The sequence below is a fragment of the Microcaecilia unicolor genome, chromosome 6, assembly GCF_901765095.1.
Source record: "Microcaecilia unicolor chromosome 6, aMicUni1.1, whole genome shotgun sequence".
Taxonomy (NCBI): Eukaryota; Metazoa; Chordata; class Amphibia; order Gymnophiona; family Siphonopidae; genus Microcaecilia; species Microcaecilia unicolor.
The window spans coordinates 183,864,615-183,883,953 of NC_044036.1; the positions used below are offsets into that span (position 1 = coordinate 183,864,615).

At 47.7% G+C, this 19,339-nt stretch overlaps 1 protein-coding gene across 2 annotated transcripts in view; it reads right to left on the minus strand.

Annotated features, from left to right (window-relative positions):
* Positions 1-19,339, minus strand: part of TRAIP (TRAF interacting protein) — a 216,729-nt gene that overhangs the window by 42,844 nt on the left and 154,546 nt on the right. For both annotated transcript variants that reach the window (XM_030207476.1, XM_030207475.1), the window contains exons 11-12: positions 19,083-19,238; positions 5,940-5,991 (exon numbers count right to left, since the gene is read on the minus strand). In XM_030207476.1, the coding sequence (XP_030063336.1) occupies positions 5,940-5,991; positions 19,083-19,238 (208 nt within the window). The remainder of the gene's footprint in view (positions 1-5,939; positions 5,992-19,082; positions 19,239-19,339) is intronic.

The window sequence follows — 19,339 nt, forward strand, 5'->3', positions numbered from 1 at the left end:
GAACAATAAATAAACTAGAGTCTCTTAATATAAACACAAACAGCATTGTGTGTCACAGTCATGGATAGTTATTAAGTGAATAAACACCACTTGGAACCTCTTCTAGACTACTCTCTTGTGTGTTTGGTTCTATTCTTCTTTTTTGTTTGCGTCTTTCTTAATATTACAGACATTTAGGTTGATACAACCATTCAGGCTACAAGATAGAGATGATCATACAGACTGATGAAAAATATTCAAGTTTTCCCCCCCCTCTTGAATTTTTAATCATAAACACAGATGCAATTATATATTATACTGAACTGTGGGAAAATTAGGTTCTTACCTTGTTAAGTTTCTTTCCTCTAGTCACAGCAGATGAATCCATTAACTGATGGGTTGTATTCGCTTACCAGCAGGTGGCAATAGAGATCACTGAAAGCACATGGTGTTCCTGGACGCCCAGCCCCCTCTGCCTTCAGTATATGAAATTTCCAAAGCAGAGTGAATAAGAAAGGCAAAATAACATAAACTTTCCTCACAGAGAACAAACGCCCCTGAACCGCAGCAATAACCAAACAAAGGAGGGACGTTATCAACCTCCTGCAATAAAAACAGCATGTAGTAACTCTGATAGCTTGTCTTCAAGTACTCTTGATGAGGCACAATGTCTATATGCAACATCTGTACAAAAACTAAAGTCAGACAGGGAGGGATTGGAGAGCGGGGAGGAGCCAAGATGGCGGTCTGACCGTTTGGTTGTCTCTCAAATCGTCTGCTGATCGCTTGCAAATCGCTGTTCTTCACGCCTCATACGAAGAGAAAGGGATTGGTGAAATGCCAACTGCCGCTGGTCAGAACATCTTCCCCGATTCAGCAGTCGATAAACAGATACACAAGGCTGGGAGAAATGCAGGGGCCCTGAATGACTTCGAAGAAATCAGGACTCCATTCAGCAGTGCACAAACCCAGGGAGCAGGGAGAGAGAACAAGGAGCTATTAGCTCCCACGGAGATTAACCTCGAGGCTATTTGGAAGTCTTTACAAGATCTGACTGAAATGGTAACAAAAACAGCCCAAGACACCTCAGCAATTGTGAGTAAAGTTGATTTCTTAACTCAATCTTTGGAAAATACTAAGCAAGAATCTAAGAACCAGATTATGCAAATTCAACAAGATATAAAAGGAATTAAAAACACAGAGGAAATACTGATAAAAGATAAAATTATCATTAACAGAAAAATTGAACAACTGGAAAGTTTTAATAGATGTTTAAACTTAAGAATCCTCAATTTTTCTGCTGTCGGAAAGCCACCAATCCATACTGCACTGGGCCGCAGGAAGCTACCTTAGTCTTTGTTGGTATTCCTGGGAAATCAGAGACCATTGCTGAAGCAGAGCAAACTGCAGCGGCCTCATGTGAGCTCTCGCCCAGGGAACCACCTCTATGGTGGCCATCATCGATCCCAGGAGCTGAACAAAGTCCCAAGCTTGAGGGCGAGGCATCCGCAGGCGGACCTGATTCTGAAGCCTGAGACGCCTGTTGTCGGGAAGAAAAACGAACCCCGAAGCTGTGTTGAACTGGACCCCCAAATACTCGAGAGACTGAGACGGGGTCAAGTGACTTTTGGGCATATTGACTACCCAGCCCAGAGTCTGAAGAACTGAAACAACTCTGGCTGTGGCGTCGGCTTTCATCTGCTGTATCCGCTCTAATGAGCCAGACGTCGAGATAAGGGTGAACTCTGATACCCTCTCGCCTGAGAAAGGTAGCCACCACTACCATCACCTTGGAAAAAGTCCGAGGGCAGTTGCCAGGCCGAGAGGCAAGGCGTGAAACTGGAAATGCTGGCTCAATACCGCAAACCGGAGAAACCGCTGATGCGGCGGCCAGATGGGAATATGCAAATACGCTTCCTTGAGGTCCAGAGACGTGAGAAACTCTCCTGGCTGGACCACCGCAATGACGGAGCGCAGGTTATCCATACGGAAGTGTCACACTCCTAAGGTCTCGACTCTGCGTAAGTCAAGGATAGGTCTGAACGACCCGCCTTTTCGAGGCACCACAAAATAGATGAAGTAGCGACTGCAGCCACGTTCTGCGGAAGGAACCGGAACCACCGCTCCGAGCTTCAGCAACACCTGCAAGGTCTCGTATACCACCGCCCGCTTGACGGCAGTGTCGCATCGAGACTCCAAAAACACGTCTCCCACGGGGCCACGAATTCTAATCGGTAACCTTCTGTGATCAGGTCCAGAACCCACTGATCCGAAGTAATCCATTCCTCGAGAAAGAGGGAGAGACAACCCCCTACTGCGGGAACCGACGAGTGGACTGGCGCCCCATCATTGTGGAGGATGCCCCTTAACTCCTGGGCGTTGCTCGGATGCCGCAGCATGTTTGTCCGAATGAAAGGCGTTCCTCTGCTGGAAACGGGTACGTTGACCAAACCCCGCAGAGCGCCCCGGGCGATACCTGCGAGCTTCGCGAAAACGTGGCCTGGAAGAGGAGGGAAAAGAAGGACTTTTGGAAGAAGGCCTCAGCCTATCCTCAGGCAACCGTTGGGACTTAGAGTCCCCTAGGTCCTTAACAATCTTCTCCAACTCCTCCCCAAATAAAAGAAGACCCCGAAAGGGTAACCTCACCAGCCTTTGTTTAGAGGCCCATGTCAGCCACCCAATGCCGGAGCCAAAGAAGGCGGCGGGCAGCAACCGCCACCGACATTACTACTACTACTATGTAGCATTTCTATAGCGCTACAAGGCATACGCAGCGCTGCACAAACATAGAAGAAAGACAGTCCCTGCTCAAAGAGCTTACAATCTAATAGACAAAAAATAAATAAAGTAAGCAAATCAAATCAATTAATGTGAACGGGAAGGAAGAGAGAAGGGTAGGTGGAGGCGAGTGGTTACAAGTGGTTACGAGTCAAAAGCAATGTTAAAGAGGTGGGTTTCAGTCTAGATTTAAAGGTGGCCAAGGATGGGGCAAGACGTAGGGGCTCAGGAAGTTTATTCCAGGCGTAGGGTGCAGCGAGACAGAAGGCGCGAAGTCTGGAGTTGGCAGTAGTGGAGAAGGGAACAGATAAGAAGGATTTATCCATGGAGCGGAGTGCACGGGAAGGGGTGTAGGGAAGGACGAGTGTGGAGAGATACTGGGGAGCAGCAGAGTGAGTACATTTATAGGTTAGTAGAAGAAGTTTGAACAGGATGCGAAAACAGATAGGGAGCCAGTGAAGGGTCTTGAGGAGAGGGGTAGTATGAGTAAAGCGACCCTGGCGGAAGATGAGACGGGCAGCAGAGTTTTGAACCGACTGGAGAGGGGAGAGGTGACTAAGTGGGAGGCCAGCAAAAAGCAGATTGCAGTAGTCTAAACGAGAGGTGACAAGGGTGTGGATGAGGGTTTTGGTAGAGTGCTCGGAAAGAAAGGGGCGGATTTTACGGATGCTGTAAAGAAAGAAACGACAGGTCTTGGCAATCTGCTGGATATGAGCAGAGAAGGAGAGAGAAGAGTCAAAGATGACCCCAAGGTTTTGAGCTGAGGAGACAGGGAGAATGAGAGAGCCATCAACAGAAATAGAAAACGGGGGGAGCGGGGAGGTAGGTTTGGGGGGGAAAATGAGAAGCTCGGTTTTGGTCATATTTAATTTCAGGTGGCGTTGAGACATCCAGACAGCAATGTCAGACAAGCACGCTTAGCCGAAGCTCTGACCAGATCATAAAGGGCATCAGCCAAAAAAGACAGGGCAGACTCCATACTCAGGCCAACCTCAGCGAGGGAACCAGCTCCATTGGTGGGCTGCTCAACCGCCTGCTGCAACCAGGAAAGGCAGGCCTGAGCTGCATAGGAACTGCAAATAGCCGCCCATAAGGACAGGCCCGAGATTTCAAAGGACTGCTTCAGCGCGGATTCCAGCCGCCGATCCTGCATATCTTTCAAAGCGACCACTCCCTCCACCGGGAGAGTAGTTTTTTTTAGTCACTGTCGTGACCAACGCATCCACTTTAGGCATCCCAAAGAGGGCCAACTGACTTTCACTGAGAGGATAAAGGTGACACATAGCCCTGGCCACCTTCAAGGGACCATCAGGGTCAGACCACTGAGCTGAAATAAGCTCTTGGATGGAAGCATGCATGGGAAAAGCCCGAGAAGGCTTCTTAGTACTAGCCATCCGAGGATTAATAGAAGAGGCAGCGCCCTTGTCAGGATCTTCAATACAAAGGGACTGTAAGGCATCAGAAATGAGATCTGGCAGCTCGTCGCGGTGGAAAATTCGAACCGCTTTAAGGTCATCCAACTCCTGTGACAAGCAGCCACCCTCATCTGGATCATCAGTCTGTGAGGGCCTGCCAGACCCCTCAGACTTCCCGAAACTAGACCATGGAGGAGAACAGGGTGAAGAGTCCCCCTCAGACGGGGTATTCACTCGTCTACGCTTAGCATCAGCCAAAAGCACGGAGGAAGAAATAAAGTCTCCAGCAGACGCTGGGGTATCAAGAACTGGAGGCAACCCAGTCCGAAAGGAATTGTCAGTAGCCTCTTTTTAACATAAAAGCCTTATGCATCAGCAGCACAAATTCAGGGGAGAAAAACTCACCCTGTGCATCCACCCCCACATTGGGGGAAGTAACATAGTAACATAGTAAATGACGGGAAGTGGAGGGAATAGCTCCTCTAGAAACCTCGAAACGAGGCGCCCCCTGCACTCAGGCCCCTCCGCAACCGCGAGGGTCAAGTCATGCGGCACCTCCAAGATGGCGCCCACTGCTAACTCCGTCAGGCGGGAAGAATCACCACCCGCCATGCTCGTGCCAGCATTAGCATCTAGGTAGCATGTGCTGTAAAGCCCCGCTGCTGATCTGCGTTTCCCACAGTGGGAGCAGCGCTTAACCCCTTCAGCAGTCATCAAATACAGGAAAAAAATGACGCCTTCACGCCAAAACTTACCCCGCACAGAGCGCTCAGCAGGAACCTGCCCGGAGGAGCTGGGCACCACTCTCACCTCAGGAGACTGAGTCAAACGAGCTTGGGTCAAGCTGCACCGAACCAGGAGCTCTGGAGAAAGCCTCAGAAATCGCCATGCTAAGAAAACTCTTTGTGACTCTGGGCAAGTCACTTAACCCTCCATTGCCCCATGTAAGCCGCATTGAGCCTGGCATGAGTGGGAAAGCGCGGGGTACAAATGTAACAAAAACAAACAAACAAAAAAAGAAGCGAGACTCTCTCTTTTTTTTTTTTTTTTTACTGTGAGGAAAGTTAGAGGCAGGCAGCCACAGAGGAACTCCGGGAGGAGGGGGAATGGGGTAAGGCAGGAACAGGGAAAACCAAGTATGCCTTTAAAGTGGGCACCACCAGCCACAACCCCCCCCCCCCCCCCCCCCCCCGCTCTACTGGCAAAGCACAGGAGCCACCCCAGGCAGAAATCCAGGAGCTGAGAAAGCGACGTCCACACCTGCTGGGAGATAGAGATATACTGAAGGCAGAGGGGGCTGGGCATCCAAGAACACCATGTGCTTTCAATGTTTTCTATCTCCACCTGCTGGTAGGCGGATACAACCCATCAGTTAATGGATTCATCTGCTGTTGATGACAAGGAATCAAGGTCAAGACTTAAGGTTTGTAACAGGGTTAAGAGCCTTTTCGATGGCATGAGATTATTGAAAAGATAATGAGAATGGGCCCCAGATGAGAACTGAGCTCTTCATCTAGAAAATATCAAACCAAGGATTTCTGGAGTTGGTGGTCAAGAACGTATTCAAGCACTAGAGAGAGAAGGAAGAGCAGAGATATAAGAGGTAGCTATGAATGACTGGGGAATCCCAAGGAAGGCAGATAATAGCAGGTTAAAAGGAGGTTGGAAATGTGCCAGAGGAGCTGAGAGAAGAGCATAAGAGATGAAAGGAAGCAAGAAATTAATTAACATACAGGGACAAGAGATAACTAAGCATTTTCTCATTACCTTTATTTTACTATCTTTTAAGGTGTCTTCAGCAGGGTTTGTAACTGGATGTCTGTAAAAGCAAGCAAAAACATTAATATGTAACAAAGCACCCTGCAGTACACCATGGTAAAATTAGTTCTTACCTGATTATTTTCTTTCCATTAGTCCTAACAGATCAATCCCTCTACCAGCAGGTTGATATAGACAGAACCTCAGAGGTTCACTATATGTGGACCTGTGCATCTATCTTAACCTCAGTATTGTTGATACCAAAGCAAAGGAAGAATACAAGTACATACAAAATGGAAATCCACTCTTGCCTCTATATCCACTCTTGGCTTCCTGTCAAGGATCGAATCTCCTTTAAACTCTGCTCTCTAGTTCATAAAATCCTATAAGGTGAGGTACCTGGCTACATGATAGATCTCATCATCCTACCTCCCAGGAATACATTCAGACTCTCCCGTTCGTAACTTAGCCTTCACTATCCAAAATGCAACTGCATCAAGTACAAATCCACGTATGCTACATCCTTCTCTTTCATCAGCACTCAGCTTTGGAACTCTTTGCCGAAAACCATAAAAACCATCCCCAACCATCTAACTTTCAGGAAATCTTTAAAGACCATGTTATTTGGAAATGCTTATCCCACAGCCTCTGCATGTGTCTCCACTGTTGGATGCGCATTGATCTAGAGACATTTTGAACACATTCCCCTTCCCTCCTGGTTTTCCTAATCCTTCCATCCATTCCTACTTTTCCCCATTCTCTCTTGTAGGTTTTTCTGCTGTATTAGCTTCATTTCACTGCACTGGCGTCTGCCTCTGTGGTGCGCTATAAGCCACATTGAGCCTGACACTGTTGGGAAACTGTGGGGTAGAAATGAGGTAATAAAATAAAATAAAAATAAAGCCCACGTAGGCTCTTCCTCCACTGCAGGAGGGAAACATCAGAAAAGGAAACTGCCGTCTGATACTTGCCATTCTTTTTCAAGAAACCTACAAAATCAAAATTCAACAAAGGGTGGGCCTCTGGATTGATCTGTTGGGACTAATGAAAAGAAAATTATCAGGTAAGAACTAATTTTACCTTACATTGCATCTCACAGATCAATCCAGGGATGAGTGGGATTGTACCAAAGCAGTCCCTGAGTAGGGTGGGATCTCAAAGGCAGAACTAGCCCCGATGAATAACACTGGAGCTAGACTCCCGACATGGAGGCACAAGAAAGAAGGAACTTCCGGCAAGGCTTGAAAGGCAGTGACAGAGCCAGACTCCATAGGCAGATAAGATAAAAACTGTGCGACTCTGCTCTAAGGCCAGGTACTGTGGCTAGAGCCTCAAAACTGACCAGTCAGAACCGGTAGAAGACTCCACACCTGAAAGTGAGCCTGGCTCGCCTGCCAGCGACAAAACCAATCTCAACCTCTCGGGAGGTCAAGCTGTAGTTGGCATCTGATTGGTCCCGGCCCAACAAGAAAGGCCGAATAGGCAGAGACAGAACCCAGGCGACGTGCAGGAGTGAGGCTAGGCTCGCTCTCCAAAAGGAGAAACAATTCCATACAAAAGTAGGTGGGCGCGACAGCAGAAACCGGCTCCAGATGCAATAAGATGAAGGGAGCTCGGGAGACCGCCAGAAAAGGAGGCCGGTCCTACAGACAGAAACGACAGTTATCCTGACGGATAGCCGGGGCAAGGACTGGAGATGACAAGGAAAATATAAAGCCGGACAAGCACCTGCAGCCCTAGCCATACCGCATGACGACATGTTCTGGAGGAAGTCCCTGATCACAGCGCTGCAACTCCCGAGAGAATACCAGCAAGAAGAGGTCGGGGAGAATAGGGAGGCTGAAACCAAGAGGGCTGAGGCAACCAAACAGGAACGAGGAGAGCCGAGGCTCTCTCTCACAGTTGCAGTCTTTTTTTTTTTTTTAATGTAACTTTAAACTCGAGGCGTCAAAAAATAAAGTGGCCAAAAGGCTCAGCACGGTGGCTCAGACAAGCAAAGAGAACACAGAATCCAGCACCTGGATAAGATGGTGCACAAGGAGAGAAGAAAACTCCAAATTACCCTCTCCCACTATTAGTCCAGTCAGACAGCAGACAGACTGTGACGCCACCCCAAGGCAGAACAGAAAAGCTCCTGTACTCGCTTCTAACACACTGCTGCAGGCAGGGCACTAAAGAAGCCCGGTGGTAACACAGCGGCAACGTGGAAAGCCTCATGCTCTGTGTTGGGAACTATTCCAAATGGCGGATAGAGTGCAATGGATGCACAGCCCGCCAAAACAAACCGCAGCCGACAGAGCTGCTGAGAAATGCAGGGAAGCCCCCTGTATTGCAGCAGCAGCGGTACAGCCAACTGAGCCCACTGGAAAGTGACAGGGGAGAAAGTGAACCGCGAAGAATAAGACACACTGTAAGAAGTAGAAGACAAAAGTACCTGACAGTTTCAGCAAAGAGACAATTCAGCATACCAACCTCACAGAACAGAGCAATCAGATGGGTTGAAGACATCCAACTTACAGTGTCAGCAGATCAACACAGAGGCAGGAGGAATCAGAACCACAAGCCACAGGAAAAGCCTAGGCCCACAGGAAGCCTCCAGAGGTGGGAAACGAGGGGGACGGGTTGGGGGTTGGGGGGGTGGGGAAGGGACCTGACAAGGTGTACCCCAACTGACCGGCAACGCCATGCCAAGCCCCCAGCTCAACAAAGCCTGAGGGAACAGGTTAGGAGCAAACACCACACCAGAGTTGCACAGGGGATGTCCATCTACTTGCTGAGACACTGAGGTTAAGATGGATGCACAGAACAAGTCAGAATGCTTTGAATGAACTACTGCACCAGAGGGCAGGGAAATCAGCTGCTTATTTCAGATACTAGCTCTATAAGTATGGGAATAAACCTGGCCGCCTTTTGGCCCACCTGGTGCGGCGGAAACAAGGCCTACAAAAGGTTCTCTCGCTACATCATCCCTCAGGAAGGGTAGTGCACACTGATTCAGAAATATTGCAGATCTTTCATAATTTTTATGCCCAGCTTTATGAGGTAGATACTTCTGATTAGTTGAATCCTAATACCTATCTAGACAGTTTAGATTTGCCAAAACCCTCAGAGACTCAGTCGGCTACTCTACACAGGCCAATAGATTACGAAGAAATACAGAGAGCGGTAGGGAGTAGCGCCCTTTGCAAAGCACCTGGACCGGATGGCTACAGGGCGGAGTTTTATAAACTCTTAATTACAGATATTAAACATCCCCTGGCAGCATTCTTTAATGCGTTTATAGAAAATAGTACTCTGCCTTCGTCATTACAAATAGCAGACATTGAGGCATATTTTCAAAGCACGTAGCCTTCCAAAGTTCCATAGGTTTCTATGGAACTTTGGAAGGCTAAGTGCTTTGAAAATATGCCTCATTGTGGTCTTTCTTAAACCAGGGAAGGACCCTAATGGCCCAGATTCTTATAGACCTATCTCATTAATAAGTTTTGAAGCAAAATAATTGGCCACGATCCTGGCGAATAGGCTGGCGAGAGTTTTGCCTTCTGTTATAGCAGATCCTCAAGTGGGATTTGTCAAGGAGAGACAAGTAGTTAAGAACATTAGGACAATACTAGCCTCTCAGGAGTGGGTGTGCACCCAACAACAGGATTCCCTATTGATCAGTTTTGATGCTGAGAAATCTTTCGATAGGGTTAGTTGGGACTTCCTGTTTGGAGTGTTGGGGAAATATGGTATAGGAGGACATTTTGCTAGAGCAATACATACTTCGTATGGCACCCCATCGGCCTGGGTAATGGTGAATGGCCTCTGTTCCACACCCTTTCCAATCAGTCGGGAAACGCGCCAGGACTGCCCTTTGTTCCCCCTATTGTTTGCCTTGTCGCTAGACCCCTTGATAGGGGAGGTAATGGGGAACCCAGAGATCAAAGGAGTTTCTGTGGGACCATTTCAATTTAAACTATCGGCCTTTGCCGATGATATACAGGTTCATTTGACCTCCCCGGCAGAATCACTGTCAGCTCTTCTTGAGAGCTTTGCTGAATATGGGGCTTTTTCGGGATTTAAGCTGAATATGCAAAAAACGGAGGGATTGGCTATCATCCCAGGGTTAAGGCGACGATGGAGGGGGGTAGTTCCCACTTAGATGGGCTAGGAAAGAATTTGTGTGGGGGGCGTGTCAAGATGGCGACCTGAGAGCGTTTGCTGATCGCTCAATATCGACCTGCTGATCTCTTTTCTCCTAACTTTCCTTTATTCCATTATGCCCCATACAAAGAGAAAGGGGATAGTGAAAGGCCAAACGCCTCTGACCAGAACTTCCTCCCCGTCTCAGCAGACCATCAACCGATTCACAATGCCCAATCCCTTGATTGAAGCATGCGAGTCTGAGCTGAGGGCCGAGGGAGGAGCGTCGGCCTTCTCGGAACTGGAGACATCATTATCGCTGCCGGAACATAATCGCCCTCCGTGTCCCGTGTTGATAGGAAAAAATGAGGAGGCACAGACCATTTTGAAAGTCGAACATGGCCGGACCTCGGATGGCGTCAGCTCTGTCCGAAACAGTGTTGGAGCGATCTTGGAGAATATTCCTTCCGTGGAGATTACTCTTCAGGCAATATGGAAGGCTTTACAAGGTCTAAACCAGACTGTTCTGAAATCAGCTCAAGAAACCTCTCAACTTGTGAGTAAGATTGACTCTTTGGTAATTTCTTTAGAGAAAACTAAGCAGGGAACTGTTTTGCAAACGGAGCAAATTCAACAAGTGAAATCTTTAAAAGTTACTACTGAGACTTTGATTGTTGATAAAATAGAGATACACAAGAAGATAGAACAAATTGAAAACTTCAACAGACGGCTGAACTTGAGAATTTTGAATTTCCCCTGGGTTCAAGGTTTGACCCCTATTGACTTATTTAAAAAATATTTGCAAGAAATTTTGTTATACCCAGCTTCAGCTATACCTCCATTAAATAGAATTTATTATTACCAATTCCTGTCCAAGCTGAATCTGGAAATAACGGTGACAACATGACTCATTTAAGAAACTACCAGCAAAATCAACAAGAACCTTTGGACATTTCATTAATTTTAGAAACATCATTGACTGAAATAGAACAATGTAGAACTTTGTTGATATCTTTTGTCTTCGAACAAGACCTAATTACACTGTTGAAGTTATACTTTAAAAATTCCCTAGAAGACTTTAGTGGTCAACGTATTTGGATTTATCCTGATGTCTGTAAGACAACTCAGGATAAAAGAAAAAAACTTCTGTCTTATAGAGAGGAGACGAGAGCTTTAGGGGCAATGTATTTACTAGCATATCCATGCAAATGTTTGATTAAATATATAGGGATTAAGTATATATTTCTTGAACCAGAACATCTTAAAACGTTTTTGGAAATGAAAAAGCTAACTACTAAACCTAAAGAGTAATGGAAATTAACAACTGATTATAACAAGAATGTAAAGTGAATATAAAGGCCAGGCCATTTATCTTATTATTAGATTTCCTTATGATCTCCTACTGTCTTAATCACTCCCCTCTTACTTTTTACTTTTTTTGTGGTCTAAGGAGTTGAATAACTTGAGTCAAAGATATTACTTTTAGATAATGTTTCTTATTATTTTTATTCAATGTTATTCAATGTATTACAAAAGCATGTTAATTGTGTAAGAAAGCAAATTTATAAATAAATACATAAAAAAAGAATTTGTGTGTCTGGGTATAATCCTACCGGTGGATCCCAGAGCAATATATAGAAGGAATCTAGATCACCTACTACATCATAGGCGTAGTTTGACTGTTTCATTTGGGGGGGGCAAAGAATGGGCGGAGCATATTAGCATATCATTTGCATATATACATATGCAAATGAATATGCTAATATGGAGGAAGGAAATGAAATTTACAGGCAAAATATCACAGATGCACATTTCAAAAAGCTGACACATTTCAATTAATAAATTATGAATAAAATACTTTTATTTACCTTTGTTGTCTGATCATTTAGTTTTTCTATTCGCTTTGATCCCAGTGTCTTCTGTTTTATGCAGTGTCTTCTTTCTAGTAGGCTTCCCTCTGCTCCCCACCCTCCCAGTCCCATCCATCTCTTGCTCCTTCCCTCTGCTCCCCACCCCTCCCAGTCCCATCCATCTTCTGTTCCTTCCCTCTGCTCACCATCCCTCCGTCCCATCCATCTTCTGCTCCTTCCCTCTGCTGTGCCTCACCTCTCCCAATCCCATCCATCTCCTGGTCCATCCCTCTGCTCCCCAGCCCTCGCAGTCCCATCCATCTCTTGCTCCTTCCCTCTGCTCCCCACCCCTCCCAGTCCCATCCATCTTCTGTTCCTTCCCTCTGCTCACCATCCCTCCGTCCCATCCATCTTCTGCTCCTTCCCTCTGCTGTGCCTGACCTCTCCCAATCCCATCCATCTCCTGGTCCATCCCTCTGCTCCCCACCCCTCGCAGTCCCATCCATCTCTTGCTCCTTTCCTCTGCTCCCCACCCCTCCCAGTCCCATCCATCTTCTGTTCCTTCCCTCTGCTCACCATCCCTCCGTCCCATCCATCTTCTGCTCCTTCCCTCTGCTGTGCCTGACCTCTCCCAATCCCATCCATCTCCTGGTCCATCCCTCTGCTCCCCACCCCTCGCAGTCCCATCCATCTCTTGCTCCTTCCCTCTGCTCACCTCCTCTCCCAGTCCCATCCATCTCCTGCTCCTTCCCTCTGCTTCCCACCCCACCCAGACCCATCCATCTCCTGCTCCTTCCCTCTGCTTCCCACCCCTCCCAGTCCCATCCATCTTCCCTCTGCTCCCCCCCCCCCGCGAGGTCCAAGATGGTGACTCCGTTTACCCCCCTCCCTCCCTCCCTCTGGTGCAGGCAACAATCTTCAGCTTTTCAGCGTTCCTGGCAGCGGTAGCGATGTACACGCTGCCTTCGGTCTGCCCCGGAAGCCTTCTCTTCAAGTTCCTGTTCCCACCTATGCGGGAACAGGAACTTGAAGAGAAGGCTTCGGGGCAGAGCCAAAGGCAGCGTGTACAACGCTACCGCTGCCAGGAACGCTGGAAAAGACTGCTGCCTGCGCCGGAGGGAGGGAGGAAGAGAGAGGGGTAGACGTACACGCTCCTCTCCATCCGCTTGGCTTCCCTGCCCTCTCTGTCTGCGTCCCGCCCGAAAGGAAATGACGTCAGAGGAAGGCGGGACGCAGATAGAGAGGGCAGGGAAGCCAAGCGGATGGAGAGGAGCGCGTGCTTGCATGTGGTTTTTTGTTTTTCTTTAACTAATGGCGCGGCGGCGCCTCGCGTCATTTGGGGGGGCATTGCCCCCCCTCGCCCCCCCCAGTCTACGCCTATGAATATACTAGACAACAATTGATGTGTTGGCATAGTTTGCCCGTGTTGCTAAGCGGGAGAATAAGTCTATAAAGTACGATTATATTTCCAAAATGGCTATATGTTCTTAAGACATTTGCCGATATGTCTTTTACAAAGGGATGTTAAACAATTGAGAGAGCTTTTGGCAAGATTCTGCTGGGGAGGCAAAAAATCTAAACTCAAGTTGGAACAGTTATATGGGGGATGGCAGTTGGGGGGGCTTGGGACTTCCGAATATACGTACGTATAACTGGGCATGCCTGTTGCGCCACTTGGCGGACTGGGTTTTGGGAACGGAGGACTTGGGAGATAGAACGGATACTTTTCACTCCTTATCACCCACATTATCTATTACACTCAATCTCTAAGGGAGTACCCCAATACCTACGAAAACATATTTTGCTACACTCCATGAGACGTACCTGGCAGTGCTTACTCTCTAAATTAGATCAGAACCCATACTGTAATCTGATACCTCTTTTTGGGAACAAGGATTTTGGCCCAGGCCTAGAGAGAGGCACATTTCATCGGTGGGCCGGGAAATGAGTAATCTATGCAGCAGATCTATTGCAGGATACAGGGGAGATGAAAACGTGGGAGTCACTTTGCGGACTAGTTGGAGGGAGCCATTTAGATAGATACGCATACATCCAGGCCACTGCATATATAACCCATCTTAGGCAGGCTAGCTGCTCCGAGGTCTTTTTTTGGAGCAATTCTTCCGCCCAGCAGGGGTTACACAAAGCACATTCTATAATGTATAAGGCGGTAATAGTGATGACTCTGCATAAAGATTATGTAGAGGTGGCTAGGAGATGGGCAACAGATCTGGGGATGAAAATTAGAGGAGGAGACATCCTGCAAAATTTGCGGATGATATCCAAACAGGTGTACAGCGCCAGACATAGAGAAATTCTATATCGCATTATTACCAGGGCGTATTTCTCCTCCAGGCAGGCATATTATGCAGGCTGCATATTGGAATCCCAGTGTGGTAGATGTGGGGCGGTAGAGGGATCATTTTTTCATGCTGTATGGAGTTGCCCTTTGGTGGGGCAGTTTTGGACTCAGTTGCTGGGGTACTGTGGACAACTACTACACAAATCAATACAACCTTCTCCTAGGGATATATTAATGGGTCATATAGGGAGGAGGAACAACCTTAGACGAACAGAAAGAATCCTGATATATAAAGCTAGTGTGGTAGCAAAACAATGTATACTGCAATATTGGACCCAGAACACAGTACCTTCATACTGGTATTGGAGAAATGCCCTACATTCGCTTATAATGATGGAGGCCTGTGATGCTTGTTGCACGGCAAAACATAAAAGTCTCTTTTGGGGGGTGTGGGAATCATATATTCAATCGCTAACTGGTCGAGCCAGAAGCTTAATCTGAATCAGATGACCTTGTAAATTCAATACAGAACCAAATGTAGTTTAGAAGTTGATACTGGGTAGAGGGGGGAAGCTGAGGGAGGGTTTGTTGGAATGGGATTCAGCGGGTATAAAGTGGGGAGCCTAAAACCTCATTTTAGTTCGGGAAGACATATATAAGGGAATTAGCTGTTATGGTTATGATTGCTTTGGGGGGGATTGGGAGGGGGGTATGGAAGGGAAGAATGGAAAGAAGAAGAGCTGATACTGTTAATCGGGATGATGACTTCTGTATATACCTTTTTTTGGTACTAATGAAAAACATGAAACTCATGGCATTTCTTGTAAGCAATCTGCGTATGCTTTATTGATATTGTACTGGTGTTTGTCATCAATAAAAATATGTTATGGACTTCCGGTGGAGCCATGCAGCAAGATGGGCGCTGAGAAGTGAGCTCCACCAGACCCCGAACGAGGCCCCCGGACCTGCGGGCCCTGGACCCCCTCCCAAAAGATCGTACAGCTGTCTCGGGCTGGTGGGAGTGTGGGAGCAAGGGCAGTAAGGTTGAGAACATTTAGCAGATCAGGGAGAGCCGCGGGAGCTCCAAGGGAAAAAAAACGTGATCCAAGATGGCGGCCGCAAATGGAGCGCGGTGAACCTCGAGGTGCGGGACCCGAAATTGGGGCTATCAGAGGGCTGTGAGGGGAGTGCTGGCTGTACCCCCAACGGACTGTGACCAGAGAGAGCTAAGGTTGGTGCAGTGGAGGCCAGCGGGCGGAGAGAGCGACGGACCCCCACCGCCCCACCCCCGGAGGGGAGTAAAAGTAACGGAAGGAGAGGAGGTCAACGGTGAGCGGACAGAAGGAGCGGCGGAGACTGGATCTGGGGAGTGGTGGAGGAGAGGTGGTGAAGGCACTCCCCCGAAGGGAACAGATGTCTAAAGGGGCAGAGGAAACAGATTAATCACCAGTGCAGGTGGAGGGAGCACTCGGGGCACAAGAACAAGGAGTGACAAATGAAATGGGGGAGAGCCCCCCCCCCCCCCCCCCCCCGGATGGAACAGAAGTCGGGAGTTGATTGATAGACTGAGGGGGTGAGTGCATCTTGGTCCACAACAAAATACAGTCTACTGCTAGAGAGGACTGTTTTAAGGTGAACACCTTGTATAGATATAAGCTAAACGTCTCTCACTAAGGAGTGGGAAATACAAGGGTCATAGCTAACCAGCCCCAAGAGACCTTTGAGCAAACAAAGCTAAGAAAAAGAGATAAACAGGATGCCGCCAAAAAAGAGCTTGGAAAAATTCCGGTATGCGGCGGATCAGGCGAAACAGGAGGCGGTAGGAACAAGCCAGGGAGCGGAGAAGATTGTTGCGATCCCCTCAGATTCAGAGGAAGAATCCCTTAGAGAAGCGGGTGAGAGTAATGAAGAAATTACTAAAGCAGATGTGGTGGGCTGGTTCAAAGAGTTGAAGTCAGAACTGGAAGGGTTCCGAAAAGATATTCAAAGCACGCTCAGAGAGATCCGGACAGAGATTTGAGAACTGGGGTCACGTGTGGACGGAGCAGAGGAAAAGATGGAAATAGTCCAGGCTGAAGTGCAGAAAAAAAAGCAGACACACATGTTACGGCAACAGAAATCCAACAGTTAAAAGACCAGGTGGAAGACCTGGAAAACAGATCTCGCCGCAACAATTTACGGTTCAAAGGAATCCCTGAACTGGACATTTTTAGCAATTGCGAGGTGGTGATCAAAGAACTGTGTCAATATATCTTAAGCCCGGAGGGTGAAAGTGTGCATCGAGACATCAGCTTGCAACAAGTACATCAAAGTGCAGGCGCCCAACGGGAATCCGCACCGAGAGATATCATAGCCTGCTTTCTGGATTTCCCTACCAAAGAACTGATATTGGCAAAGGCAAGACAACAGAAAGTGATACAATGGAAAAATTATAAGATTGGAGTATACCAGGATTTGGCGGGAACCACGCTGCAAAAACGAAGAGCAATGGGAGAAGTGACAGGCTTCATGAGAGCTAAAGGAATTAGATATAGATGGCTTTTCCCCTTTGCAATATGGCTCATGGTGGCGGGAAAGTCACGAAAGGTGAAGACACCTGCGGAAGCATGGGCGACGCTAAGACTGCTGTGATGTGAGGGACTCCCAGACCGGAAGCAACAGCCACTGGAGGTGGTGGAGCCAAGAACAGACTCGGCATGGCAGATGGCGACTAACAGACAGAAGAGGAATAATAGAAGTGTTTCATGATGACCTAAGCGAGAGGGAGCAGTGATAAGTTTGACGAACTTTCATGAACAAAGTTAATTTTGATGTTCGGTGGTGAGCTAACCTAGTACGAGGTTTGATGGGAGGGAGAGGGGTGGGGTAGGAGGGGATGAGGGATACCACCTAAAAAGATTAAAGGGGAAAGGAGAGCGGGGGATGGGTACTCAGGGGGAATGGGGGCCTTGGGGGCAAGGGCAGAGCCTCCTTTCTGACCGACAGACCAAGTTATGATCGGCACAAGGGGAGGAAAGGGGGAGGAGGGGGGAGTTAGGTCAGGGACGAAAGGGGAAAACTCAAGGAGGAGGGAAAGGGAAGGGGGAGGGAGAGGCATTGAAGATGGGTTCCTGGAATGTCAATGGGCTCAATAACCCCCGGGAAACAAACAAATAGGTTGAGGTGGGAGGTGATATTTCTGCAAGAGACACACTTGAGGCCCAAGGATGTGCACCTGCTACGAGGTAAAATATACAAAGAGGTGGTGACACACCAAGGCGCAGGGGGGACGAGAGTGGGGGGAGTGGCCATACTGATAAGACAGACATGTGGGATGATCATTAAAAATGAATTCAAGGACACAACAAGGAGATGTGTGGCCCTACGGGGACTGATACAGGGGAAGGAGGTAACACTGATCAACATCTATGCCCCTAACATGGGACAGCGGGGATTTTTTCATATACTATGGGAGGAGATTCAAGGGTTTATAGGGGGACAGGTGATTGTGGGAGGAGATCTCAATACAGCTCCAGATGCCCAACTGGATCACTTGGGAGGAGGGGGATATCAGTCGGGTTCGAGGAGAAAGGCACTTCACAAATTTTTGAGACAGATGGAATTGGTGGACAGCTGGAGGTTGGTACATGGCATGCAACAGGGATATACGATTTACTCCCATGCAGCAAGCGCCTACACTAGGATAGATGGGTTGTGGGTACATCGCAATTGCACGCAGATGGTAGAGGAGGCAGAAATAGAATTTATCCAAATTTCCGACCATGCCCCTGTGTGGATTAGATTACAGGGGTGGGGACACATGAAGAGGAACACCACTTGGAAACGTAATGAGTCTCTCTTGGGTGAGGAGCAGGTGAGAGATGAGATACAGGCCACCATACAGGAGTACTGTAGAATTAATGACACAGGGGAAGTGGGGGATGGGATCTTGTGGGATGCGATGAAGGCAGTGGTGAGGGGAGTACTGATTAAATGGGGAGCCAGAAAAAAAAGAGAGAAGGGACAGGTGATGATGGCTTTGCGGTTGAGACTGAACAAGTTGGAAAAGAACCACCAGAGAAACACATCTTCACGGGTATGGGCAGAACTCAAAAAGATCAGGGGGGAGCTGGAACAGGTGCAGATGGCAGAGGTTGAATATATGAGAACGCACCTCCATCAGCAGTATTTTGAATTTGCTAACAAATCAAGCACCATGCTGGCCAGATGTCTGAGAGCTAAGAGGGTGAAATCGAGGATACAGAAAATAAGAGATGAGAAGGGGGGATGGGTATATACAGATCTGGACATAGAAAAGGGATTTCTAAAGTACTACAAAGAACTGTATACAGTGCCGGAGGGTGAACAGCCAGAGAGTATAGCTCAGTATTTGGACCAGACCCCCCTGCACAGATTGAGCGAGGCAGAGCGCCAAAGGATAGGTGAGCCAATAGGAATGGGGGAAATACAGGAGGTTATTAAAAAACTCCGCAACGGTAAGGCCCCCGGGCTGGATGGGTTCACGGCCCGGCATCCCCACCAGCAAAGGTTAAATCTGTAATTGGGGGGGGGGGGGGGGAGACAGCAGAGAGGAATGGGTGCCCTCCCCCCACAATGTCCTGAACTGCACCCACTCTTGGAAAGTGTGCACACGTTTTCAGCAGTGTGCATTAAGCACACACCAACACCCTGAAATTTTGATTTTTTTTCCCTGTCATTTCAGGAAAAGGTGACATTAACATTTCCCATGTCTTTTCAAATGAATACACATCCCTAAAAATTATCTCCTGTGTGTCAATTTTTTTTAAACCTGTCAACGAGAAAGAAAATGTCTTTCCTTTAATAGAAGGATGAAGGCTGCTGCTAACAGAGAGAATACTGACAGCCATAACTTACTCCGTTTTTGCTAGGCAGATCCGTTTTATAGGTGTGATGGTTGATTTGCTCGATACATGATCAGGAGTCTCAAAGTCAAAGGTTATATTCAAATCTCTCTCACCACTGTTGGCTGGAAGATGTAATCGAGGCTGCTGTAGTTCTACTGGAGCAGGGCTGTAGGAAAAGACAAATTACAATATTTATTTATATGATTTCCACCAGGATTTCTAATGTAATTTTCAATGTGTCTCTGCAAAATATCAGTTCAAGGAAGC